At 38.4% G+C, this 27,196-nt stretch overlaps 1 protein-coding gene across 1 annotated transcript in view; it reads right to left on the reverse strand.

Moving 5' to 3' along the window:
* RNF180 (ring finger protein 180) overlaps positions 1 to 27,196 on the reverse strand; it is a gene marked incomplete at both ends in the record, with an annotated part of 77,506 nt that overhangs the window by 16,208 nt on the left and 34,102 nt on the right. Inside the window, 2 exons of the mRNA XM_079548216.1 lie at positions 9,005 to 9,130; positions 12,196 to 12,421. Coding sequence (XP_079404342.1) covers positions 9,005 to 9,130; positions 12,196 to 12,421 — 352 coding nt within the window. The remainder of the gene's footprint in view (positions 1 to 9,004; positions 9,131 to 12,195; positions 12,422 to 27,196) is intronic.

Consider the following 27,196-nt stretch of genomic DNA (forward strand, 5'->3'; position numbering starts at 1 on the left):
TTCCACCCATCATGCTACTGATGCCACTTGGAGTAAGTGGGTTGCACTGATTACACAACGAGCACGGATGGGGAACCTCAGCCGTCCAGGAATCCTAGAAGTCATCATGGACTGGCCTGAAGGTAAAAAGTTTGGAACACCACCAGCAGAAGATGTATCTCGTGCTAAAGAAGCCCCACCATACAATGAATTACCAGAGAATGAAAAGAAATATGCCCTGTTCACAGATGGATCGTGTCGTATTGTGGGAAAGCATCGCAGATGGAAATCTGCTGTGTGGAGCCCCACACGACAAGTTGCAGAGGCCACCGAAGGGAAAGGAGAATCAAGCCAATTTGCAGAGGTAAAGGCTGTCCAACTGGCCTTAGATGTCGCTGAACGGGAGAGGTGGCCAATGCTCTATCTCTACACTGATTCATGGATGGTAGCAAATGCCTTATGGGGGTGGTTACAGCAGTGGGAGCAAAATAATTGGCAAAGAAAGGGCAAGCCTATTTGGGCTGCTGACCTATGGAAAGATATTGCTACCCGAACAAAAAATATGGTTATAAAGGTGCGTCATGTAGATGCTCATGTGCCCAAGAGTAGAGCTACAGAAGATCAGCGAAATAACCATCAGGTAGACCAAGCTGCCAGAATTGAGGTGGCTCAAATAGACCTGGACTGGCAGAACAAGGGTGAGTTATTTTTAGCTCGGTGGGCCCATGAGACCTCAGGTCATCAAGGGAGAGACGCAACATACAAATGGGCCAGAGACCGAGGGGTGGACTTAACTATGGATGCCATTGTACAAATCATTCATGACTGTGATACATGCGCCACAATTAAACAAGCTAAGAGGATGAAACCTCTCTGGGAGGAAGGGCGATGGCAAAAGTACAAATATGGGGAGGCATGGCAGGTTGATTATATCACTTTGCCACGATCTCGCAATGGTAAGCATTATGTGCTCACCATGGTGGAGGCAACAACCGGGTGGCTCGAAACATATGCAGTACCCCATGCTACCGCCCGAAACACCATATTAGGTCTGGAGAGGCAAATCCTGTGGCGACATGGCACCCCGGAAAGAATTGAGTCAGATAATGGGATTCATTTTAAAAATTCACTTGTGGATACTTGGGCCAGAGAACATGGCATCGAGTGGATTTATCATATCCCCTATCATGCACCAGCCTCTGGTAAGATCGAACGCTACAACGGGTTGTTAAAAACCATGTTGAAAGCAATGGGTGGCGGAACATTTAAACACTGGGAGAAGCATTTGGCAGAAGCCACCTGGCTGGTTAACACCAGAGGATCAATCAGTCGAGATGGTCCTACCCAATCCAGCTCCCTACATATTGTAGAGGGAGATAAGGTCCCTGTAGTACATGTAAAGAACATGTTAGGAAAAGCAGTTTGGGTTTTTCCTGCTTCTGGGAAGGGCAAACCTCTTCGCGGAACTGTCTTTGCCCAGGGACCTGGGTCCACCTGGTGGGTGATGCAGAAAAACGGGGATGTTCAGTGTGTACCACAAGGGAATTTGATGTTGGGGGAGTGCAGTCTGTAATCCCATGTGTTAAGCATGATGTAGTGATGTAGAATAAGGGGTGGAATGTCATGGTTTTATGATTTTTGGTCATCAGTATTCCACACCATAACATCATGTAATGCACTGGGGGTGGGGTTTGATATCTGCCGAATGTTCGTCCGACGGAGAAGAACTGCATTTCCCCAGGAGGCTTTGCGGTCAGCAAGGGGATATAACTCCATGCAAGGTCACCTGATCCTTCTTCTTCGCCTGCGCTTCGCTGTCTGCGCTTCGCTATCTGCGCTTCGCTGCCTGCGCTTCGCCATCTGCACTTTGCCGTCTGTACTTCAGTCACTCAACTGGACTGCACTTCTCACCCCAGCATTGTGGTGAGGTCTATACAATTCAAACAGATTCTCTCTCTCTCTCTCATTGTATTTTACTAATACTATATTTAGTAAAATCATTTGTTCCACCTCAGATTAGTGCTGTTGTTTTCAAGTATTTTGGGGTCCCCTGCTTCCCCTTTCCCAGAGGCGCGGATCCGCAGATCCCTCCGCCCTGCCGGTCACGGAACTGGGCCGGACCAGCCCATAAACCGTTGACAAAGGGTTAATATAAAAGCTCAAGATTGAGTAAGTATAAAATAGCGTAAATATAATACCGTCTGTTCCCAGTTTGGTGTACTTAATTTGTCTTCATATGCTATTTCTTGAATTGCTTTATTACTATATTTTCTTAATAATTATACTGGCATAATATTACTTATCATTTAATAAAATTTTTGAAGAGTTTTGCTTACCACAAGACTTTCAGTGCTTAAAGATTTAATATTTTAAGCCAATTTTATTGGAACACTAAGATAACAGTAATGCAAATATTTTCTTAAGTAAAATGGTTGGCTCTACTTCTGTGACAGTGAAGGCCAGAGACAATATACAGTATAGGCATGCCAGAACCTCACTAAACTGTATGTAAGACAAGACTCTATTGCCACAAAATCATTACACTTGCACATCCAGCTGTCTGGCAGCATGCCTCCTGTAACCTATGTTGGAGACATGCCACTGTCTTCAAACAGATTGATATTCAAATTTGTAGCCAATGTCAATTCAGAACATTCCTACTTCTCATTTGAGCAAACAAAAGAAATATGAATTCCTCCAGAAAGTGAAAAATACAGAACAGAAACCATTTTGTGAGAAGGCTGGCATAGTTTTTTTGAGTTCAAAGACTTGTAATACTGGCATTACTTATACAGTTTTTAGGAAGCTGACCAACGTTTTACAGAAATAGCTGTGTGAAGAGCTGTCATATTTGTTCATTGGAAAATCAAAAATAAATTTTCACCAAAAAGTGTTACTTAAAAATATATCAAGAAAGACCTTATCTGAATTTAAAATAGACTATGTTTAAGATAAATTATATTTATAAACTGTTAGAAAATCCTGATAGATAGCAGAAAAAAATGTACATGTTCATCGTTTTTTTTGTTTGTTTATGGAACAGGCTCCCCATATAAGCTGCAGATGGTGGAGGTGTTCAAGGCCAGGCTGGATAAGGCCCTGGGCAACCTGATCTAGTAGAAGGTGCCCAAAGAGGTGGGCCTGGACTAGATGACTTTTACAGGCTTCTTCCAACATTCTCTACAACCTCTTCTCAGCCACAGATTCTTCTTTATTTTTATAGTATACGGGATTTCTGTGGGTCATCGAATCAAATCTCTGTTCACTGAGCAAACGTAACTTTCAAGTTAAGATATTCTTACATCAGTGGAGACTCTTCAGGGGCTACTTTATTACAAATTGCTCTACTATCCAGTGCATTTTAGTGCTAAATGTATTGAAGGAGTGTACTGGAGAAGCATGTCTGCCATTATCTTTATTAAAAATAGTTCACAGCCAAGTACGAATATTATTAATTTTACTGGGCATGTTCAGAGGCCACAATCTATTTATTTTCCCATTCAACTTGGCCTAGCTGGCAAGGACCATTCCTCACTTCCAGTAAAATTCACGGAAAGATACTTGCTAATCCCTGCTGGTGATGAAGACAGAAGGCATCTTTGATGGCACGTGTTCACAAAAGTCAGTCACAAGCTGAAGTAGTCTCAGCAGACTCTTACATAAGGCATAAAACTAAGCCCATGGTATATATTAGGCTCTGAAGAGATTCTATGATGAAAGAGTACCATAGCAAAAAGATAATAGTTCCTAGTGTAGCCAGGGTGGTTTAAGCAGGATTATGTACTGTTCTCAATTGTTTCTGGAGGGCAAATACAAAGTGTTCATGTAATTTTATTTGATAAATACATAAAATTATGTCATGATATCTAAGTAAAAATTGTAACTGAACATATAATTGCTAGCAAACTGTAAGATTTCAAAAGAATAGTTGTGCTGGAATACACTAAAGGCCTATCACCCTGTTACTCTTTCTCTAACAAGGTCAAATAATGTGAAACTGATGAACAGTAAGGAAAGAGTATAAGAATGAAGCAAGCATGTTGCAATCCTCTTCTGGTATGTTCTCTCAGTTCCCACGGACACACAGCTCAAGGATCTCCGCAGGCAAATGTGTTATCTTTCAGTTTAATTTAACTTTAATTTAGTTTAGTTTGACTTCATTGTACTTTTTTTTTGCAACAAAAAACTGCCATGCTTTGTAAACCTCCTGCATTAACAGAAGTTTACATGGTTTTCATGTGGCAACTTGGAACAATAAGCTACACTGCCTGATTACACATTGTAGGTCTGTGGATTTCGTTGATTTTGAGTATGCCACATGACATTTCTATTTAATGTTCCCTACTTCTTTCATTATGAGACAGTGAATAACAGCAGCTCATTCACTTCTGCCATGCTTCTCAAGATTTTACTTACCCCCAGAGCCTTCTCTCTTAATCCTAATCTCTTGTTCTGGCTGAATAATCCTAGTCTATTTACACATACCTCATTAGGTCTTTATTCAAAACTTCGTAATTCCTTATTTATCTTCTCTCTACCTTTCCATTTTACTACTTCTACAAAGAAAGCAAAGGAATGTAGACATTACTGAAGATGACACAGTATCATGACAATCTTATCCAACTGCTTCTATATGGCTTACGCTTTATTATCCTGAACATTGTAGATCTCTAAGCAAAGTTTATCATCTTTGTTCCTCCTTACAAATAAACTGGATTGTGCAAGCTGTATCATAGGGTCATTTAGGATCAGACTGCTAATGTTTGTCCAGAAAGAACACTGGATCATTTATTTATATCCTTTTATTTGCTATCCCATAACCATCTACTAATGAATAATAGAACATCCCCTCTCGTCCTAAACACAACATACTGAGACAAAAAAGTCTCCTTAAAAGGCTTTTGGAATTTGTAAGAAGCAGGGTGAAAATTATAATACCTTTAACTCCCCTGCAATTTCAGTTTGGTCCATCCAGTATAGCTGTGGGACCATAGTTGGGTAAGAGGTCTAAGCTCTTAGCTTGTCTTACTGGTGAGCAGCAATACTCAGTTCCTTATGCCACCACTGATGGCGTTCATTAGAGACATGTCATAAAACATACATGGAAAGGCGAGGGAATTTGATTTTGTTATGGCCAGTCTATCACAATCCCGGATGTTGCACAATTATAGTTATTGATATTCTTGACACTGCAGGTGTATTAGTTAAACAAACATCTCTGATGACACATGAAAATGACTTAGAATTCAGTTTTCTTTAACACATTAAGATACAGAATCACAGAGGTTGGAAGAGAGATCATCTCTGGAGATCATCTAGTCCAATTCCCTCCTAAAGCAGGTTCCTTAGAGTAGGTTGCACAGGAAAGCATACAGGCAGCATTTGAATATGTTCGGAAAAGGATAATCTACAACCTCTCTGAGAAGCTTGTGCCAGTGCACTGTTGCCTTCAAAACAGAAAATTTTTTTCATCACCTTTAAAGGGACCTCCTCTGCTTCAGTTTGTGTTCATTGCCTTTGCCCCGTCAGTGGGAACCATTGAAAAGAGCCTGGCCCCATCCTCTTGACTTCTGCCCTTTAAGTTTTTTAAGTGTTATAAGATCCCTCTCAGCCTTCTACTATCCAGACTAAACAGTCTCAGCCTCTCATTCTTTCCTCATAAGACCTTTTTAACCAGCAATGCTTGGATCCCGTGTTTTCTGTCCTGGTGCACTTTGGACATAACAGAAGCTCAAAAACAACACATCCCAGTAACATGTGTCTCCTTGAGGCAGAAAATCCACCTACTGTGAAGACTGTACATTATAAATTCATCTTGTAAGAAAGGCATGTATGTAAATCATGATTCCACAAGCTATACTGAATAAACTGATGGGTCTCAGCTAAAAAAGCATTCTGGTCAGTAAGCATTGTATGGTACTACAGATCGAGTAGTATGACAAAGGACAAACAAAGAAGTGAGGAAGGAAATTAATGAAAAGTGAAAAATGCAATAAGAAAGAATGGAGTAGAAAGTCTAGGGAAATAAGAGGCTGGATAGTTAAGAGGAACAAAGGTAGTACAGATTGTGCTAGAACAACTGTAGGTACTACTGAAGTTTCGAATGTCTGCAGCTAAAAACTATCAAAATAAGAATGGATGTATAATTGTTGCTTAACAACAGAATATCTTCTTGTGTCCTATCCTATACTTTCTCTGCTTCAGCCACAATGAGAAATAATTTATCTAAGTCTGAATATGAACATGAGAGTTGTATGGAGACATTTCTTACACTCCACTGTTATTGTTTCTGTCTAAAATCAAAGCTGCACCTTCTATTTTCAATAACAAATGTTTTGTTTCTATTCTTAGTAGATCACAACACTAGTAACTTGAAAAAGAGCATCACTTTTCTTTTTTCCTTCTTTTTAAAAAGAGAAATATGATGAATTCAAAACCTAGTTAATGAAATTTTTTTGCTGTCTTTCTAGCCAAAATCACTGTAAGAACCTTGAATAAAGGAAGATTTTTGAGTGTTGTGCCCCAATGTGCATTTTTAAAGACAGAGATAAAGGTATGTATCAGAGGTGTTATTAAAATCTTTCACAACGTATCTACCTTTTTTGAAAAATGCATAGAAATCTGAGCACTCTTTTTCTCTCAAGAATGATTAGCTAAAACAATACAGCAGATGTGGCCTGCTGCAGTATTAGGAGCTCCCACTGGTAACAGCAGGAGTTGAAAAAGCTGTTTTATCTTGCAATCCCTTCCCGATGCAGAAGCCAATACCTTTTTATTACATTACTAAACAGATGCCATCAGTAAGAATGTGGCACAGATTCCATTATATGTAACACCGGTGGAAGATCTTCTAGATTAAGCATTCAAAAATCATAAAAAGAACTGTCCTATTTCTAAATTGTCTTTCCCACTTCCAGTGCAATGACTATATATTAAATATAAATCTTAGCATGAGAATGGTTAGAGTGAATTTTGCACTAACCCACCAAATCTTGTACTTTTAAATAGCCACTAATGGTTTTAACACAGTGGTTTTGTAATTCTCATCTCTCATTCTGAACACTACGTACGTCATCCTCAGGTGTACCCAAAACCTTCTTCTCCACACAGGCAGCCAGCACTATTTTACAACATCTCCATCTCTATCTTGTCTATTCTACCATATTTCCCTGGTTTCTCTAATGTATTTCTATCTCAGATATGATGTGAAAACGTTTTCAATAACTATTTAAAGCCCAATTTTCTAATTGTCTCAGTCTGTTTTTGACACTCCTGCATCTCACTACAGCAAATTCACTATGTATTGTATCCTCAGTTTAAAAGATTGTGAACACTTTTTCTTTAATTCACAATTATGGGATAAAATTACTTTTGGAGATTTTCCCTTAGTTTATAAACCTTCTGCAATTGTGAAGTGTTTACAGAACGCAGTTCCAGTCTGGCATTGTATACCAAAGGCTACACTTCAGATATTGTTAAGTCATAGGTTTTAGACTTAAGTACAACAGACTCCAGAGAGGCATATTTACTATCTAACTGTTCTATCAAAACTACATCACCTATTTTTAAATCTATTTTACGATGCAGTTATTTGAGATATTATTTTTATTGTGCTCTTACACTTTTTGAAGTTGCCAATATTGAGTAATGTAATACACCTATTTATTTCATAAAGTAAAATTTTAGAGGCAGATTTTAAAGAGACAGTGTTAATAGTACACTGAAATTTTAGTTGTTGCTGAGTGATGGAAGCATGCTCAGAGCTAGGCAGGGTGCTTGGCAGGGAAGGCTTGGTGCCTTTAGGGTTCCAGGGAGCAAAGCCAGGACATGTGCCTGAATTAGCAATGGGGTTATTCCATACCATGTGACATAGTGAGGAAGACTATAAACCTGTGGGAGTTGGCTAGGGACAGCCAGTGCTTGAGGGTTGCTGGGTGTTGGTTGGCAGGTGGTGAAATGTTGAGTTGGTAGCAGGGTGTTGGTCGTTGTGCAGCTGTATTATGACCCGGGCTTTGGTTGTAGCAATAATGTACCACCACAGAGATATATACCACAGCATTTTTGTTTCTGTTTTCTTTTGGTCTCTTAGTAAATAGTTTTTACCTCAACCCACAAGTTCTATTTTGTTTCCAATTCTCTTTCTCATCCCATTGAGGCAGGGGGAGCAAACGCAGTGTGGAGTTGAGCTGCTGCCAGGTTAAACTACACCACCACTATACCTGCTAGATATAAACCAAATGAAAGAGCATATCCCACCAACTTTCTTCTTGGACAATGCTGAATATATTAGGCAGTTATTCTCACATCTAAAATTCCATGCTTTCATTTCCTTATCTGCACCACCATCATGCCCTTAAAAAGCCCTATCTTTACTCCATTTTGCATGTATAAAACAATAAAATAAAATAGTAATACAGTTGGTATTATTCTAAATTTTAATATGAATTTACTAATAAAAGAGACCGATTTTTTGGGGGTAGTCTTTATTGAGTAGATTCCAAACTGGGAACACTTTATCCAGAGCAATTTTCTTTCTTCCTCCTTGCAGCCACATTTTTTTCAAAACAGGAAACCACATATAATTATCCTGATAATATGCATAAAATTAAAGATTTAAGAATACATAGAAATTTATAGACACACACACACAAACTGCCTTTTTGAAATTTGCAGCATATGTCCAGATCCAGAACGCTAGGTATGAATCACAGAGGGAGAATTTAACTCAACTACAACAGTCATCCATTGCTGGTTTCCTGAAGCACAGATTAGCTAGCGAAGCTTCAGAAGACATAGGAGAAAACATTAGATGACAGTCTTTTCTTGTGGGTAGTAATAGCAGTCTACTGTGCCACTGATAGTAGAAGTCATTTGTATCGTGGCATTTAATGTATACTCATGAATTACCAGTTTTATTATTTTCAACTACTGTATTCAAGACTGAATGAAGATTGGAAAAAACAAATACAGATACTAAGTCTAAAAATTATCCTTGTCTAAAATGATATGTAAGCAATGTTCTTACCTTCAAAAACTCTGAAAGCTTTCTTGCAGCTTGGTAGAGGCCATTTTGCAGAATTAGATTTTTGAAAACTTTCTTGTAACTTCAAATATTCCGTAGGGAAAAAGGACTTTGTAGAGTTGTTCAGTTCTACAACAATTAATGGGAAACAACACATGTATAAATGCTATAAATATAGCAAAAATTGTATATGGCTATGCAACAAATTAAAAGCGCCCTGTCTACTGTGAAATGCACTTTTATAACATCTCTTCAAGTTTATTTGAGTCAAAAATCCTTTCCATACGCGGCAAGAATAAGATTTAAACATGCTGTTTCCTCAGAAATAAAACATTTAGAAAAGATGATGTCAAATGCTAACAAAACAAAATACATTCTAAATCAGTTAATCTAATTTGCAGGCCTATGACAACTTCTATGAATCTATCAGTCTGACTATGGTACTAATTCTCAGCTTGTATTGTTTTTTGTTTTAACACTGTCACTCAATAACAGACAATAATGCAGAGAAGAGAGAAGTCTAAAAATTATTTTGAACATTTTAAAAATACAGCATTAACAGGAACATTCATAGAATGGTAATGACAGGTTGTAAAAGTTGATAATAACCTATGAATCTCAAAAGCTTATCAGCTCATGAAGATGTAATTTCAGTTAATATCTACATGGTCTGCAGATCAAAACTGGAAAAACTAACTCATCCAGAGAAATAAAAGAATGGAAAATAAAGTTTAAAATTAACAGTATTTTTCTACTACAAAAAAGAATTGATCTGATGACAGCAGACAGAGTTGTTAAGTTAGCAATTAGTATGAAAAACTTAAAAACCCACATTTTCAATTGCTTAACAAATATTCTACCTCCTAAATGTCAGGTCTCCAGATAAAAACTAATAACATACCTGCTGCCGCCACAATTCCTTGTATGTCTTAAGAGAAAGAAAAGGCCTTTCAGGGACCTCTGAAAAAGCTTATGTACTATTACTTTACTTTATTCATTGCAGTTTTTTTTTTCAAGGATAGAAAAGATAGAAAAGGCTCATTTGATGTAGGCAACAGGACAGATGAATCACAGAATCACTGAATCATAGAATGGTTTGGGTTCATCTAACTCCAACTTACTGCTGTAGGCAGGAACACCTCCTTCTAGATCAGGATGCTCAAAGCCCCATCCATCCTGGCCTTGAACAGCTCCAGGGAGGGGGCATCCACAGTTGTGCTGGGCAACCTATTCCAGTGTCTCACCACTCTCATAGTAAATAACTTCTTCCTGATATCTAGTCTAAATCTACCATCTTTCAGTTGAAAACTATTCCCCCTCATCCTGTCACTACATGCTTTATAAAAAGTCCCTCCCCAGCTTTCCTGTAGGCCCCCTTCAGGTACTGAAAGGATGCTATAAGTTCTCCTTGGTGCCTTCTCTTCTTTGGCTGAACAGCCCCAGCTCTCCCAGTCTGTCCTAGTAAGGGAGGTGCTCCAGCCTGCTGATCTTCCTCATAGTCCTCCTCTGGACCATTATGTTATTGTGTATGTACACTTTGAAGTGTCGCAAAGTCCTCCAAATACCACAGAGGTAATTCGCTGTAGTGGAATTTCATTTGTGGTGTTTGAATTCACCTTTTAAAGCTTCAGGTAAAAAAGACTGATTTATGCTGCTCTATATATGCCGATCATTACTTACCATGTATTCCTACTGCTTAAAGACAGGAATACCAAATAGAAGAGTGCAGAGGCCACGAAGAAAGGGTTTAAAAAGAAGACAGGAGAATTCTGTAGCTCTGCCAAGCTTTATTTTCACTTATAGCAGAATTAAAATCATAAAACCAAAAAGGGGTTTTTTGGTAATTAAAAATAACTTCAGTGAAGTATTTTGATACAATGTATGTTTATAATGCCTGGAGTTTGTAAGATTTATTCAACAAGAAGAAAGGAAATACAAAATATCAGAATCTCACTTCAAATATCAAAAAGGTTTAAGCCTGCATGAAATAGTCCTAGAACAAGTTAAACACAAAGAAATCCTTGCAATGGATAACAAGACTAAATTTTGCTCTCAATGAATTCTGGATGTACTCATTGCATGCTATTATCTCTTTGGACAAGAGACTAATTTGATGATTGTACACTATACTTTTAACTACATATTTATTCAGATCTCTTGAAATTCAACAAAAACAGGAGTGGGGTAGTGCCCCCCTGGTGGAATTACCAGAACAAGTTAAACACAAAGAAATCCTTGCAATGGATAACAAGACTAAATTTTGCTCTCAATGAATTCTGGATGTACTCATTGCATGCTATTATCTCTTTGGACAAGAGACTAATTTGATGATTGTACACTATACTTTTAATTACATATTTATTCAGATCTCTTGAAATTCAACAAAAACAGGAGTGGGGTAGTGCCCCCCTGGTGGAATTACACCCTGTACAGATACAGTCTGGGGCTAATGTAACCCTGTGGATAGAGACATATGAGTCTGGTGGACATCAAACTGACTATGAGCTAGCAGTGTGCCCTGTGGCCAAGGTCAGTGGTATCCTGGACTATATGAGGAACAGCATTGCCAGCACATTGAGGAAAGTTATCCTCTCCATTTACTCTCCCTCTGCTATGCCCTGGTAAGGCCTCATCTGGAGTACTGTGTCCAGTTCTGGGCTCCCTAGTACAAGACAAACATGGAGCTCCAGAACAGGGCATAGAAAAGGGCAGTTAATGATGAAGGCATTAGAGCATCTCTTCTATCAGAAAGGCTGAAGGGGCTGGGCCTGTTCAGTCTGGAGAAAAGAAGGCCCAGGGGAAATCTGATCACTGTGTACCCGAAGAGAAGGTGTCAAGTAAATTGGGCCAGACTCTTTTCAGTAGGGGCCAATGTTAGGATGAGAGGCAATGGGCACAAACTCAAACACAGGAAGTTCTGACTGAACACAAGAAAAAACTTGTTTACTATGAAGATGACTGAGTGCAGTAAGTGGCTGTCCAAAGAATTTGTGGAGCCGCCTTCCCTGGAGATATTCAATAGCTGTCTGGACACAATCCTGGTTTTGCTTTAGGGATTCTGCTCAGACAGGAAATGTTGGAGTAGATGCTCTCCAGAGGTCCTATCCAACATCAACCATTCTGTAACTCTCTGTAATACACAAATGAAAAATCAGAAATAATTTTCTACATTGTAAAAACTTTCAATTTGTTACCTGTTTGGAAAAAGACTCTGGCAATTGTAGTGCGACACAGTGGACACGGAGTGCTGGCTGGATTGTCTTTGGCAAGCATCCTTAAGCAGGGTTCACAAAAGATATGGTGGCATGGGTAACACATGTAAGGATTGAAATAAACATCCAGGCACACTGCACAGAGATAGCTTTCCTTATCTCCTCTGAGTTCAGGCTCATCGTCTGTATGCAGATTATCATTTGCAGTCTGCAAGAAGAAAAAGAAAAAGAAAACATCTCTGCACAGCTCATCTCAAAACTGTTTTGGATAAACTAATCAGCAGGAAAGTGTTTTAAAGAATGGTTAAGAAGCTAGTACACATTGGTGATATTAATTTTTAATATAGGTTACTTGGTAAGACAGGAATGTCATAAGTATTCTGATAGAAGGAGAACAAAAATCATATGAGACAGTAAAAGAAATAACAAAAGCAATAATGTTGAATACAGATGCACTGTGGTCACATTTTTTTAAAATAAATTTTAACTATATACTTACAACTATTATGAAAATAACTGAATACTTTCCCAAGAGAGGCAAAACGAAACTAAAATCTAAAAATAAAAATAACCTGGACATTGTTCTTCACTTGAGAAATCACTAGCAAAGTACATGTTTCAGCATGAACAATGATTCACAATTCGAAGCAAGCCACAATTTTATTACTATAATGCAGAAACTAAACCTTAAAGTAGAAAGTTCAGCTGAGTCAGGGATTTCTTGCAGGCTCCAGCATGCATACTTGACATTCTAAATCAGCACTACTTTAAACTAAGGTTGAAGGTGGAGGGAGATGATAGCAAGCCTGCACTTAACAAGGTGTGGGACAGCACAGCTGGGTTAGTGGCACAGGGTGCTAGCAGGTGTCTCAATCTGCTGCCCTGACATGTGCTGTCAACACTGCAGCACACTTGAAATCTTATGACAATATGGCAAAAGGAGAAAGCAATAGGGAAACTCAAGAAAAACACTTAGGAAGAATCAAGGAGTTATCCTCCAAGAAAGCAACAAGGTTGGCTCCCAAGTGAAGTGCCTCTACACCAATGCATACAGACTGGGAAACAAACACTAGGAGATGGAAGCCGCTGTGCTACTAGCAAACCATGATGCAGTTGCTGTCACTGAAACCTGAAGGGATGATTCCCATGACTGGAATGTGGCTATCAGTGGCTACAAACTGTTCAGAATGGAGGGGCAAGGAAGGAGGGGAGATACTGAACTCTACATCAAGGAAGGAAGGAATAGAGTGAAGAACGGCCAAGAGCTCGTCAAAAGCTTTGGTTGAGAGTTACAGATCAAGACAACGAAGGGAGCCATGTGTCTTTGTGTTTACTAAAGGCCATCTGGTCAAGCAGAACATTTTGATAAGGCTTCTTTCTCCAGCTACAGGTGGCACTGAAATTATAGCCTCTCATCCTGCTGGGGGGCTTAAACCACCCTGACATCTGCTGGAAAAGTGGCACAGTGAGCTGCAGCGTAGACCAGGAGGCTCCAGGAATGCACTGAGGATAACTTCTTGTCAGCCATGGCAAACAACCACTGTCTGATGCTAGTATAGCAAATACTAACAATAACTATTATTTTATGCCTACTATGGATATGACAGTCTCTGTTGATCTCAGAAGTGACTACATTTATAACTTACTGGTTTGGATTTCTGTCTTCTCTCATTACTGTCAGCCAACTGTTGCCTGGGACACCGACCAGTGAAAATAATGAAAGCCTCTAACAATATAGATACTGTGGAATGCATTTAAGAACACAAATCAAAAATATTTACCTAGAATTTATCAGCTGTATTAAGTAGTAGTCCTACCAGACTATCTCAACTCTATATAATCTGCTTTCCAGAACAGTTGCCAAAGTGGTAAGAGATTCTGGTGCATGGAGACATCTTGGGTTTAGCACTGTCTCCAATCATAAGATCACATGGAACCCAGAGTCTCAATGTGTATGTGGATCTTGTAACACTTATCTCAGTATTTATTACTCCAGCTTTCTCCATTCCAGATCTGAGATGGATCCAGCAAATATTTGCAAGTATTGAAATTTACTGCAAATGCAACTAGGCTGTCCTGACGCACAGCCGATGTAGTCTGCCTGGGACTATTATTTCTAGTTCTGTGCTGCAGGAAAACAACTGTCAGATTCTGGGGAAAGCTTGCCCAAAGGAGTGTTAGAGAAGCACTGTATTACACCAAATCAATTATTCTCTTTAACCCAGACTGTCCCTATACTTACAGCACAAATATCCCACACCTGAACAACATGGTAAAAGATCACTAGGAGTTGACTGCCATTAGGTAATTTTAAAATGAAGGAAGCCTCACAACACAATTTCATTGACATAACATGGAAACAACACTGGCACAGGAAGCAAGGAGCATAGTCACAGCTTGATACATGACACAGATGACTTTGGTAGATATAAGGAAACTCTGATATGTTGCGACAAGAACATCCCCCAGTCCCAGCTCCAACCCACAGAACTCTGCCATGTAAGGATAAAATCATAATTAAAAGCTAGCATAAATCTAAAAGTTGTGGAGTGGAAGCAATCTTTGCTGACTGGTTTTGATGAAGGCTGACTTGAGAGGAAATGTGGAGAGGATGTGTAGTTGAGGTATCTCGCTCAGGGGCAGCAAGTTAAACATTTTCCATGAATCAATTAAACAAATGATGGAACTAGTGGCAAAATGGCTGAGAATTCAAGGGTTCTTGTTGGTTCAGAGACTTTGAAATCAGGGTAAGATGAACAGACAGGAGAATTTCAGAGCCATTTACGATTAGAAGGCATATCAAAATCATCCCAATGTCTCTACTAGACTCCAGTTATGAGTAATTCGATTAGTGGATCAGAGGAAGAGCTATCATTGCTCTTTATGTATCTATATATATCTATATATATCACTGCTTTGCCCCTCTTCTCAAAAGACCTATCTATGCACACTGCATTATTTTAGAATCACAAAGTTAAATCAAAGCAACTTCTAAATGATAGTGCTAAGCTTGTGCAAATATTTTACAGGGTTACCATTTTTCTTCTGCAGTTAAGCCTGAATATTTGTATTAGAAGGAGAGCTTCCGTGCTTGAGATCTTTGAAGTGTAAGACAGACCACTACTCTTGCAGAACTATAATACAGACAAAATTGAGAAACGACAGACATCGAAGACAGTGACAAAAAGGAAAAGACATAGAATACTACCAGAAAAACCCTGAAAGCAAAACAATGCTACTACTATTACTAAGAAATGAAAGAAAGGTAAGAATCCACACAAACTTCAACCTTATCAAGTCTCTTGGGAACTGCTAAAACTGATAGTATCATCTGACTATAATTACTAACACTTCATGGACAGGTAGCAGACTGTCATTAATAAAATAACAAAGGAACAACGTACCAAATTCTGCTTGTATTGTCTGTAAACAACATCAGCTAAATGTAAGGAGTATAATGTAGTTTGGCTCAACTATGTGGAAGTGTTTAATTCTGTTTCACATTCAGAGAGAACACAGATATCAATTAACAATGTGATATTTAATGTGAGATTTACTCTACATTCTAAGAATGAGAAATATCTAAATTAGTGGGTTAGACATTAACAAGATAACATTTTATATGTGTGCTACCAGAAAAAGAAAATTGAGAGAAAAATTTGGAGTATGATCAGAACAGCAAAGCCAAAACATAGTATCACACCATAGCATCACAGAACCATAGAATAGCTTGGGTTGGCAGGGACCTCAAGGATCATTAAGCTCCAACCCCCTGCCACATGCAGGGCCAGCAACATCCATATCTAATAGTAGACCAGGCTGGCCAGGGCCCCACCCAACCTGGCCTTGAACACCTCCAGGGACGGGGCATCCACAACCTCTCTGGGCAGCCTGTCCCAGCACTTCACCACTCTGTCTGTAAAGAATTTCCCCCTAAATTCCAACATAAATCTTCCCTCCCTCAACTTAAAACCATTTCCCTTTGTCCTGCCATTATCTACCCTTGCAAGAAGTTGACTCTTCTCCTGTTTATAGGCTGCCTTTAGGTACTGGAAGGCTGCAATGAGGTCACCCTACAGCCTTCTTCAGACATTATGAAGAAAAAAATCAACTCTGCCCCAGCTGAAACCAGGATAACAGCACACAGAGAACAACAAGTGCACCAAGATGACAAACAATGAAGAGAAAGCCTTAAAAGAAATGTCATTATAAATGAAGTAATTTAGAATGCTTTTAAAGTTATTTTAAATGTCCATAATAACAGTGAATGGTAATGAAGAAAATATCAGTTCTTCAACTTGCAGAACTCTGCAGTTCACAGAGTTACTTTGCAAAATGAACTGCCTGAAATAAATCTGAAAAAAACCACATACATAAAGCTGTATTTCATAGAAATATTACGCCAGCAAAGATTAATGATCAAAGGTGGATTTTTGAAGGGCTCTGAAGCTAAGTAAACATTACAGAATGTTTTCCATACATTTCACTTTTTAATCAGAAGAATAAAGGTATCTATGAATGCTTTAGGTAAATGTAAGTCCAAATTAATTAGCAGTTGACTTATGAGTACATAATAATGTATCAATAAATTGCCCTGAAATGATAGCACAAGATGACTATACATGCCTCATAGGACTACATTCTCTAATACTTCTAACAAGGAGTTAAAATAGAATGATGCAGACTCTCCAATAACTTCCATGATGGAAGTTTCAGGGGTAATCCATTCAGCCTGGACATGCTTTTATCAGGTGACCATTTTGTAGTACTTGTGATGCTAAGAATGAGACATAATCTGTATATGGGAATTGCTAAGAAGGACAGTAGTGTGCTGTATGGTGGACTCGAAAAACACCTAGCGGTGTGAAGTGGTGGCTTAAGTCTAGTAATGCACATGATGAAATAGCTGGGCATTGCATTGAATGAGATTGTGTAAGAGTGATGGAGAACTCTGTGGAACAAAGACTATGGAAAAATACATTAATAGTGCACAGCTCATCAAATACACTTGAAAATTCTTAGTGCTTAAAAAAAGGTCTTCATCCTCTCCATAAAACTTTGTAAATCCCATTCCAGACTGCATTTGTAATATAATATAATGACCATTTTTTTTCCAGATAATGACATATGTAGTAATCAGACTAGCTATTACGTAGATTCGTTCAGAGCAAAAAAACCTTGTTCTGTCCTTGCATGCCTAATGTAAAGGGAGATAAACTATAGTTTCTTTGCAGAAGCAATTACTCCTTTGCCTTCTTTCAATGGCTTACTGGGGTGCATTAAAAAGAGCGTGGCCAGCAGGTCAAAGGAGGTGATCCTCCCCCTCTACTCTGCCCTGGTAAGACCTCATCTGGAGTACTGCGTCCAGTTCTGGGCTCCCCAGTACAAAAAAGACAGGGATCTCTTGGAAAGAGTCCAGCGGAGGGCCACGAAGATGGTGAAGGGCCTGGAGCATCTCTCCTATGAGGAAAGGCTGAGTGAACTGGGTCTGTTCAGCCTTGAGAAAAGGAGACTGAGAGGGGACCTGATCCAGGTCTATAAATATCTAAGGTGTGGGGGGCAGAATGGCGAGGCCAGACTGTTTTCAGTGGTGAGTGGAGACAGGGCAAGGGGAAACGGCTGGAAACTGCAGCATAGGAAGTTCCGCACAAATGTGCGCAAGAACTTCTTTACAGTGAGGTGACGGAGCACTGGAACAGGCTGCCCAGGGAGGTGGTGGAGTCTCCTTCTCTGGAGATGTTCAAGACCTGCCTGGATGCCTACCTGTGCGACCTGCTGTAGGGAACCTGCTTTGGCAGGGGGGTTGGACTCGATGATCTCAGGAGGTCCCTTCCAACCCCTACAGTTCTGTGATTCTGTGATTCTTACATGTACAGTATCTCAAACAGTACCTTGAAATGGGAACAGTGGTCTGTGAGAGAAGAATACATAAAGACACTTTCTTGTGTTTACAAACCAGGAGGAAGACATGATTTGCTGTACATTTGCATACCTCACATTTTGAGTGCACAGTCCCCTTTGGACTCTTGGAACCTGTTCCCTTGTCTGTTCCCTGCTATTCATAAACTGAACATAAACGATACTACAGTGATCTGCAGCTCTAAAGACTTTATTCATATTATATAATCAGAACTGTACACTAACAGTCTGAAAAGTTTGAAAGAATGAATATAGGCTCTGTTTTGTACACAAGTAGATCAAGAAGAAATAAATACTTGGTTATTATTGGAAAAAAAACATCAGTTGTTTTAGCCTAACTTCCTACAAAAATACAACTCATCAGATCGCCATATCTGTCAGGTTGTTCCACAGCAGCTTTGAAATCCATTAGTCAATTGTAACCAAATCTGATATAATGGTAGAACTACCCAAGAATTTCATAAGATAGACTGAAATGAGTGCCATCACTTTAAAGCTATTTTAAGAGAGTTGAAAGGAGGGCGATAAAGATAGTGAAGGATACAGCTAAGGTCACTTGGTTTGTTCAGCCTGGTGAAGCCTCATGATGGTCTACAGCTCTCTCTGGTAAGTAGCAGAGGGGCAGGCACTGATCTCTTCCCTGTGGTGACAGTCATAGGACCTGAGAGGATGGCATGAAGCTGTATCAGGGAAGGATCAGGTTGGATATCAGACTAAAGGTTCTTCACCACAGGGTGGTTGGGTCCTGGAACAGGCTGCCCAGGGCAGTGGTCACAGCCCCTACCTGCTGGAGTTAAAGAAATGCTGATTTTTGGATAGCTTCATGTGGTGCCAGCAGCTGGACTAGATCCTTCTGTTCCCTTTCAACTACAGATATTCTGTGATTCTGTGATTATTGTGGGAAAATTTGTAAGTGTCTGCAACAAAGACTTGGAAGAGTGAAGTGGGGAGATGGTATAAGAGAGCAGTACTGTAAGGAGCTTTAACAGCTAAATAAGAGCTGGGATACTTAGTGGTAGAGAGAGTAAAGAAAGAGCAAATGATCATACAAGGGAGGATGCATAAATATGTTAGTTATAAGATACGAAGAAATAGGAAAGTAGGCTTTACCTATTCACATTAACAACTTCCAGTGACGAAAAGAGCATTAATATGTTGTTGCTTTGATCAGAAATCATGTAACCTGATTTCTGCAGACTAAATTGGTCGGAAGCAAGCAAATCAAGTCCAAAATATAGTAGGAAAAATCATAAATCTCTGCTAACTAACCTAGCGAAATTTCTTTCAGATCAGGTAATAAGGTCCTCTGGGGATTGTATACCTTTAAGCACTCTATATTTGTTGACTGATATGATGAATACACATCTTTTTAGGCTACTAGCAAACCTAAGCTCAAAATAGATGAATCATAATAGAGTGCAAGCACCAATGCCCACAGCTTACATATCTGCACAAATCAATAATTCACTCTGAACTACCTGCACTCTACAATACAACATTTTAGAAAGATCCAAAGGCAAGATAAAAACTTCAAAGCATGGAAAAGCAACTTAAGCAGTTCCGCAGAACTGCCTACTACCAGGAGCCATGGCCTCTCTTCAGACTCTCTCTGCTGTATTTGGGTTGTATAAATTGCTCAAGGGAAAAACAACTAAAGAACATTTTCTTCCACAGAGAACTTTTGTTTAAAGCAAGCAGCATATTTATTTTTATCTTTATTTTGTGTCATTTAGAAATAGCTGCAGGCAATGGTGCTATCCATTTCCTTCTCTGAAGTGCTCTGCAAACCACAGCTTCCAAGGCATGTACTGATGAGACACCTGTGCTTTTAATATGAGAGGCTTTAAAGAGACAACAATAAATGAATAAATAATACAAGTGGAAATCAGATATTTGCTCTCTTACTTCCAGTTACCTTCCTCATGTTTCAGAGAAAATAACAAACTACCTGTCTTCCGTCTTCTCAGAGAAGACATCCTCCTTAACACCCAAATTCCCTTTCCCTCTCTATTAACTGAAAGTTATTCTGAAGTTATGTTTATTCATGATGGCTACCACTTTACTTATCTGAAAAGACATCCTTATCCTACATTTTTTTTCCCATCCTCTGGCAGCCTGCTTAATCAAATATGCGTAATTTGATTTGTCTAATCAAATATTTGTGCACAAACTAACTTTACTGTATCAATCTCAGATCTTTTTCTTTCTTCAGTTAATGATGTCTACCATAGTACAACTACAGACTTTTCTTAATACTGAATGATGAGATAATAAGCAACACAGGCAAGCTATTTCTCACGGCGTTGTTTACCCAATCATTATGTGCAGAACATAACTGAGAAAATTAAGTAGGTTTTAAATGACAGGAGTATAGATCAAAAGTGCTGACAGGGCTGCGCACAGGCAACAACTCTTTGAGAGATACTCTGAAATCACTTCTGATAATTTCAAAGGTGTGTTGTGCATCCTGAAATACAAATAAGTAATATATATTAATATGTATTAAATATAAATGTCTTGTCATATGCTGGAAAACGTTCAGGTGGAAGCATTGTGATAACTATGAACAAGAAACTGAGCAACTGTTATGGATGGACACAGGGTCTTGGATCAGTACTTACAAACACTGGAACAGTGCTTCTGGACATTATTCACCATGGTTTCTAAGCAAGAAGTCAAGCATCTAGAGCCAAAGAACTACATGCATTTCACTTACATTATGTCATGCAGACTTTTACTGAGGCCAATTACAGCGGCACCAGATCAGAGGTAACACCAATGGATGATGCAAGGAAGTGACAAATCTGTCAATTCTATTGAGACTTGGAGGACCAAAAAACTCCTCATATTTACTGAATGCTAGGATGCCTTCATACCCACAGGGAAAATGTGGCTACAGAAAACCATTTAAAGAAAATAACCTGTGCTTGCCCCAAAGAAATTTCTCCTTGTATTGCTTAGACAGATTGCTTTTAAAGACTCTCTTGCAATTCTGTACCAGTTGTTACTGAGACCTCTGCTAGAATATAATATCCAAGTCTGAGAGGCTACAATTTAAAAAACTGACATTGAAAACTAGAAAGGGGACAGTGAAATAAAAGCCTAAAATACATCTTACAACAGAAGGCACAGCAATTCAATCAGCCTGAAATTTTTAAACCGCTAGATGGAATAAAGAGATGACACATCTTATAGATGCAATTAATAATTCAAAGTGAAAATAAACCACATATTTTGTGAAAGAAATGAAAAACAAAAACCAAATCCCACACATACAGGTGAAGGAGAAGAAAAGTATCTAATGTTTTTATTCCAGTAAAAACCTCCCAGAACTGGCAATGAGTATTTTAATGTACTACTGTTTTATACTGATTTATAATGTTTTAATAAGGTTGAAACAAGCCACCCACACAGATAATGGAATTGTACCTGGTTATCTTATACATCTCCTTTTTTTTTAACAAGCATCTGTTTCCCATTATGATGGACTTGAAATTATTTACACATTTTTTGTAAAGAATCATGGACAAACTCTGTGGTTCCTTTTATGAAGTAACTGAACTGATTTTGAAGTAATTGTTTTGATTTTGGAACATAAATCTAAATTGGCATTACTATCCTCTTGGAAATTTCTCTTAGGAGAATCAAATTTATTGTTAAAGGAACACCTACAAACATAACTTTTATGAAGATTTCTTGAAGGTGAGGAGATCTACTTCATTTCGTTAATAAGAAGTATTTTTCTTATTAGAATAATTTAATTACCAAGGTAAATTCAGAAGTAGGCAACTGGAATACATATTACTTGAAGTACTCAAATAACAGTCATTTCAATGCTTGAATCTTTATATCACCCCTGAAAACCTAACACTAAAGTGAATGTTAACAGTAACTCATCTTCATAACAACTAGTATTTCAAATAATATGACGGAAAAAATTAATTCCCAGAAGTCTCCAAATTCTGCACAGAGAAAGCAATCACTACGTGTTCTCTTCTGCTAGTAGTTTATTCTGGTCATGGTAAAAAGAAACAATCTTGTCAAGTTGCATCTATAAAAACTAGAGAATCAATAAAGTTATTTTTTAATTTGAAATATTAGTATTACATCTCATAAATCTTTTAAATAAAACAAAAAAGATTTTCAGCACTGAGATAACAATTGTATGCATTTATTCTTCCATCTACTTCCAGGCTTTGTAGAAGAGTATGTACTGTTACTCTTTCAAGGAAAATGGTCTTAACAAAATGCCTGTGAAAGGGTGTTTAGAGAAGTGCTGCTATATTTTGGCAGCTTTGCATAAATACAGTCATTGTATGTCAAACAATGCATTTGAAATTCTTGTCATTCAGCATAAATCTAAAGCAATTTATAGTGATGCATGACACAATCGCAGTTAATAGCACACAAAAGGCCCCTTTGTGAAGAACTCCCACTCCCATCATTAAAATAAGTCTCCATGCACTGTATGGCAGACCATGGAGAAGATGACATGAAAAGAGGTCTGTCTGGAGAGAGAGTCCCACATCTATTCTGAACAGCCTTTACAAACCATCTGTAGCTCCATGCATCTCCATTTCTGGGGCACAGAAGAGAAGAATAGAGAGAATATAGTTTAGGTAAGAACCATCATAGCACTGAATTAAAACAGAAATGCAGCCAATGTATATATACTGCTCCAGAAGTAATGCCTACAATTTTATTTCTGTGGTGGTGTAGTTTAACTCAGTTGCTCAATCATTCCTTCTCCTCTCAGTGGGATGAAGGAAAGAACAAAAAAAGTAGAACTTGTAGGTTGAGATAAAAATGCTTACTAAGATAGGAAAAAAGAAAAAGGAGAATAGTTATGACTATACACACACACACATATATATATACATTATACAAATGTATATAATAAGTGATGCAATTGCTCACCATCCTCCCACCCATGCCCAGCTAGTCCCCAAGCAGCACAAGAGAGTAAGATGAACTCCCACTCCACTTCAAAACTCCTTCCCCTTGATGTCATATGGTACAGAACATCCCTTTGTCCAGTTTAAGTTGGTTCTCATAATTCTGTTCCCTCACAGTTCCTTGAGCCCTTTGCTGCCAATGGCCTTGGCTCTGTACAACACTGCTTAGCAAACAACTATAAACACTGGTGTGTTATCAACACTGTTTTTCTCCTAGAACCAAACACAGCATCATATCAGACACTCTGAAGAGAATAATTCTATCTCAGCTGAAACTAAGATGCATGGAAACTACAACAAATACAAAGAGCACAATAACACTATTTAACAGAGCAAATTCTCAGCTACAAAACACTCTTTTTCAGCATAGATACCACCATTAGATGACTTGTGTGGATGAGCTGATTGAGACATTCCTCATTTTGTGGTGTGATGGCTGTGCACAGCTGTTCTGCATATGGTTTGTTTTTCACCTTGCTGTCACCACTGCTGAAATACACCTGCCACCACCTCACTGGTGGCTGGTGTCCATGAATACTCAGCAAACGTCAATGAATATCAGCAGATGCAACTTTTTTCCACATGGAGTAATTCACTGATACACTCTGCTTCATACACCCTTACATGTCAGACATCATGTTGCCAGACTGCCCCTGTGCTGCCATCTCTCTCATGACAACAAATGTAATGGAATACTGGTTCAACCTCTACTATTATCCCACCAACATTTGTCTCTTCAATGGCTTTTCATAAGCCAACAAAGTAAAATAGGAAGCATTACCTTTGGAGCAACCTTTGTACATTAATTGTGGTTCTGCCTGCATTCACCTGGATGTCCATTACAGCATTCCCCAGCTTATGACCAGCTAGGCACTCACTGGAATGTGATGTACTTCCATATGGGCTGGGTGCCCAGGGTGTCCTTCAGAATCATGGAATCACTCAGGTTGGAAAAGACCTTAAAGACCATCGAGTCCAACCACAACCTAACCAAACTACCCTAACAAACAACCCTCCACTAAATCATATCCCTGAGCACCACATCCAAACAGTTTTTAAACACATCCAGGGATGGTAACTCAACCACCTCCCTGGGGAGCCTATTCCAGTGCTTAACAACCCCTTCTGTAACGAAGTTTTTCCTGATATCCAACCTAAACTTACCCTGGCGCAACTTGAGGCCACTTCCCCTCATCCTGTCATCTGTCACCAGTGAGAAGAGACCAACCCCACTCTCACTGTAAGCATCTTTCAGACATTGGAAGAGAGCAATAAGGTCTCCCCTCAGCCTTCTTTTCCACAGACTGAACATCCCCAGTTCCTTCATTTGCTCCTCATAGGGCATATTCTCCAAACCCTTCACAAGCCTTGTTGTCCTTCTTTGGACCTGCTCCAGCACCTCAATGTCCTTTCTGTACTGAGGTGTACAAAACTGAACGCAGTACTTGAGGTGAGGCCTCACCAATTTTTTCCACTGGCCTAGGGCACATCTGCCTCTCACCCTAAAATGAAGGTACAGACAGGATACCTGCTTTCACAAGGATCCTAATACCTTTGGTTTCTACAATCAAGATATTGCTTGTGACATAATGCAGTAGAAGAAAGATCTACTGAGTGAAATCAATTGCTTTGAAGTATGTTATCCTAAAATTAGGGATCTAAATCTATATTTGACAGTTAAATGATTGTACCAGTTTTCAAAAGTTTCCTTAACTGGATGAAACAATTGGGTGATCAGCTTGCTTGGAACAATCAGGCTGTCTATTTCATGCATCTTGGCTGAGTTCCTTAAACTCTGCTTAATTATTTACTACATAAATAGATTCCATCATAAACAGTGTTGAAGTACAACATTCTCTTACATCCAAGGAAAATAAATACAAGTGAATGTAATCAGATTTAATCACTCTTAGTTTATCTCTTTTATGCCTCAAGATCTCTACTCAATAATCCATACTGCATCAGACTTGAATCCTAGAATTTATTTCTCATGCATTTTAGGAATGATCTGACAAAATCACAAAGAGTTTTTCTTTAAAACGCAAACAAATAGATAACGGAGGTACAAAAAGTACACCCTCACTTCAAAAATATGAAGAAAATTAAGGTAGATAGCCCATTATTAGGAATTTGCAAGTTGTTCAAATCTCTTTGATTTCCTACAGATTTCCTATAGCCTTTCAGAACATTTTCAGTTGTAAATGATAATCTGAAAAATGATTTAAGCTTAGAACTCCAGGAATCAGCTACAACAAAAGTATTTGTAAATAAGCCAAACAAGATATTTTCATTGTTCTGACTCAGTAAAAGTTCCATCTCAAATAGACATTCCAATGTAAAATTAAGACAATAAACTACCAAAAATAGAAAGTGTTTGCCCTTATGTATCAACTGAAAAAATCCAAGACCCTTTTCCTTTCATGCAGTCTTCTGAGGGTGACGCTGAAATTTGATCCTGCTTTTAAAAAAACCCAAACACCTGGAGGTATCCCCATGAACAAAATGCCATCCAAATATACCATATATTGCTTTTCTGAAAAATAAGATCTAGATGCTCATTTTGATTAAGCAATCTCAACTGATTTTTTATGCTATTTTATCAGAAAGTATAAATTATGGTTCTGTGATGATAGCTGTCATCAATAAGCACTGTGTCTTTTTTCCTTGGCATTGTACTTCAGTCATATCCAGTTATCCAAACTGTGCAAAAGCTTGTTTAACCATTAAATGCCTCAGTCTGAAAGTGACGAACATGGATGGCTTCAGAGGGGCCCATCATCAGTATGCTGGTACTTATATAAATCCTCTTTCTAGACACTCTATTTAAACAGCTGTTACCCAAATCTTTTCTATAAACTGAGCAGAAATTACTGCTTATTTTTTATTCCTTGGTATAAGTGGGAAATCTTGCACACATGCATGCATAATAAAGTTTTAATTATTACAAACACACAAACCTCCTTATACAGCAAACTATATTTGCTGTGCAGATATTACAACATTCATACCCTATTTTATGCAATACATTGATTATCTGTGTCGTATAATCAGCCTATCACATCCTACTTCACTTTTTTCCCCAGAAGATATTTAGTGAGATGATAAGAGCATTTTAAATTTTAGGGTGGCAAGACTTCCCTTCTTGTAAGCCTTCCTTCAAAAGCCTTGAGGGGACTGAATAACAAGCCCTAACGATTTCAATCTTTTCTCTCTGTTATGATTTAGTATTGCAGATTGCCTTCAAATGAAGCCTCTCACAAAGCTTCTCAGAAATCAAATACTAAAATCCACCTCCCCTCCATTAAAAAAAACTGAGAATTTAAAGCTCCTCTTTGAGAAAGATAGGATAATGAAACAGAAAATGGACATGGACATAAGAACATCTGTTTATTTCACATTTCTCTACCTGGATTTAAAAAGTAGGATTCACTGTTAATATTGCATCAACATATTCACCAACAGAAGGATTTAAGAATTACTGTGCTGAAGTGTATAACTGACTATAAATAGGATTAGATGCAAAGTGACAGAACTACTAGCAACCTCAAAGTAACTGATAACTGATTAAGAGAGAGACTACACATTAAAAAAAAACCACCCTCCAATTACTTACCCCATAATTTCTCAAACACCATTTCCTTTGTAACAGATTTTTTACAACATAAGCCTTACTATAGGTATAGCTAGTCCACAAATAGTAGCTTCCCAATTTTTAAGTAGCAGATTGCTAACAAGGAAATCTTTCAAAAAGCACTGCCAGCTATCCCCCTTCCTCAAAGAGAATTCACTCTACCTGTTGGCAGTGGGCAAGGCATGGTACTTCTTCAACTGGCATTAAGATGTTATGTGCACTTTCATTTATGATACATGTTCTACTCTGCTAATGATGATGTCTTAAGTCTCTATTTAAAAAACATTTTGCTGCAAGACTGTTCTTTTTTGATTAAAAAACTCCAACAGGAATGATAGAGGACTTACTTCTCCGCTTGCATTGCAGATGTAATTTTCTTAGTAAACGAAACAACCATTTGATATAGGAATGATATTTTTTAAACCAACATTTTTCCTGTTTTTGTGTCTTTGTGTAAAAGAAACACGGCCTTCTAGAT

Source organism: Tetrao urogallus, assembly GCF_951394365.1.
Source record: "Tetrao urogallus genome assembly, chromosome: Z".
NCBI classification, from domain to species: domain Eukaryota; kingdom Metazoa; phylum Chordata; class Aves; order Galliformes; family Phasianidae; genus Tetrao; species Tetrao urogallus.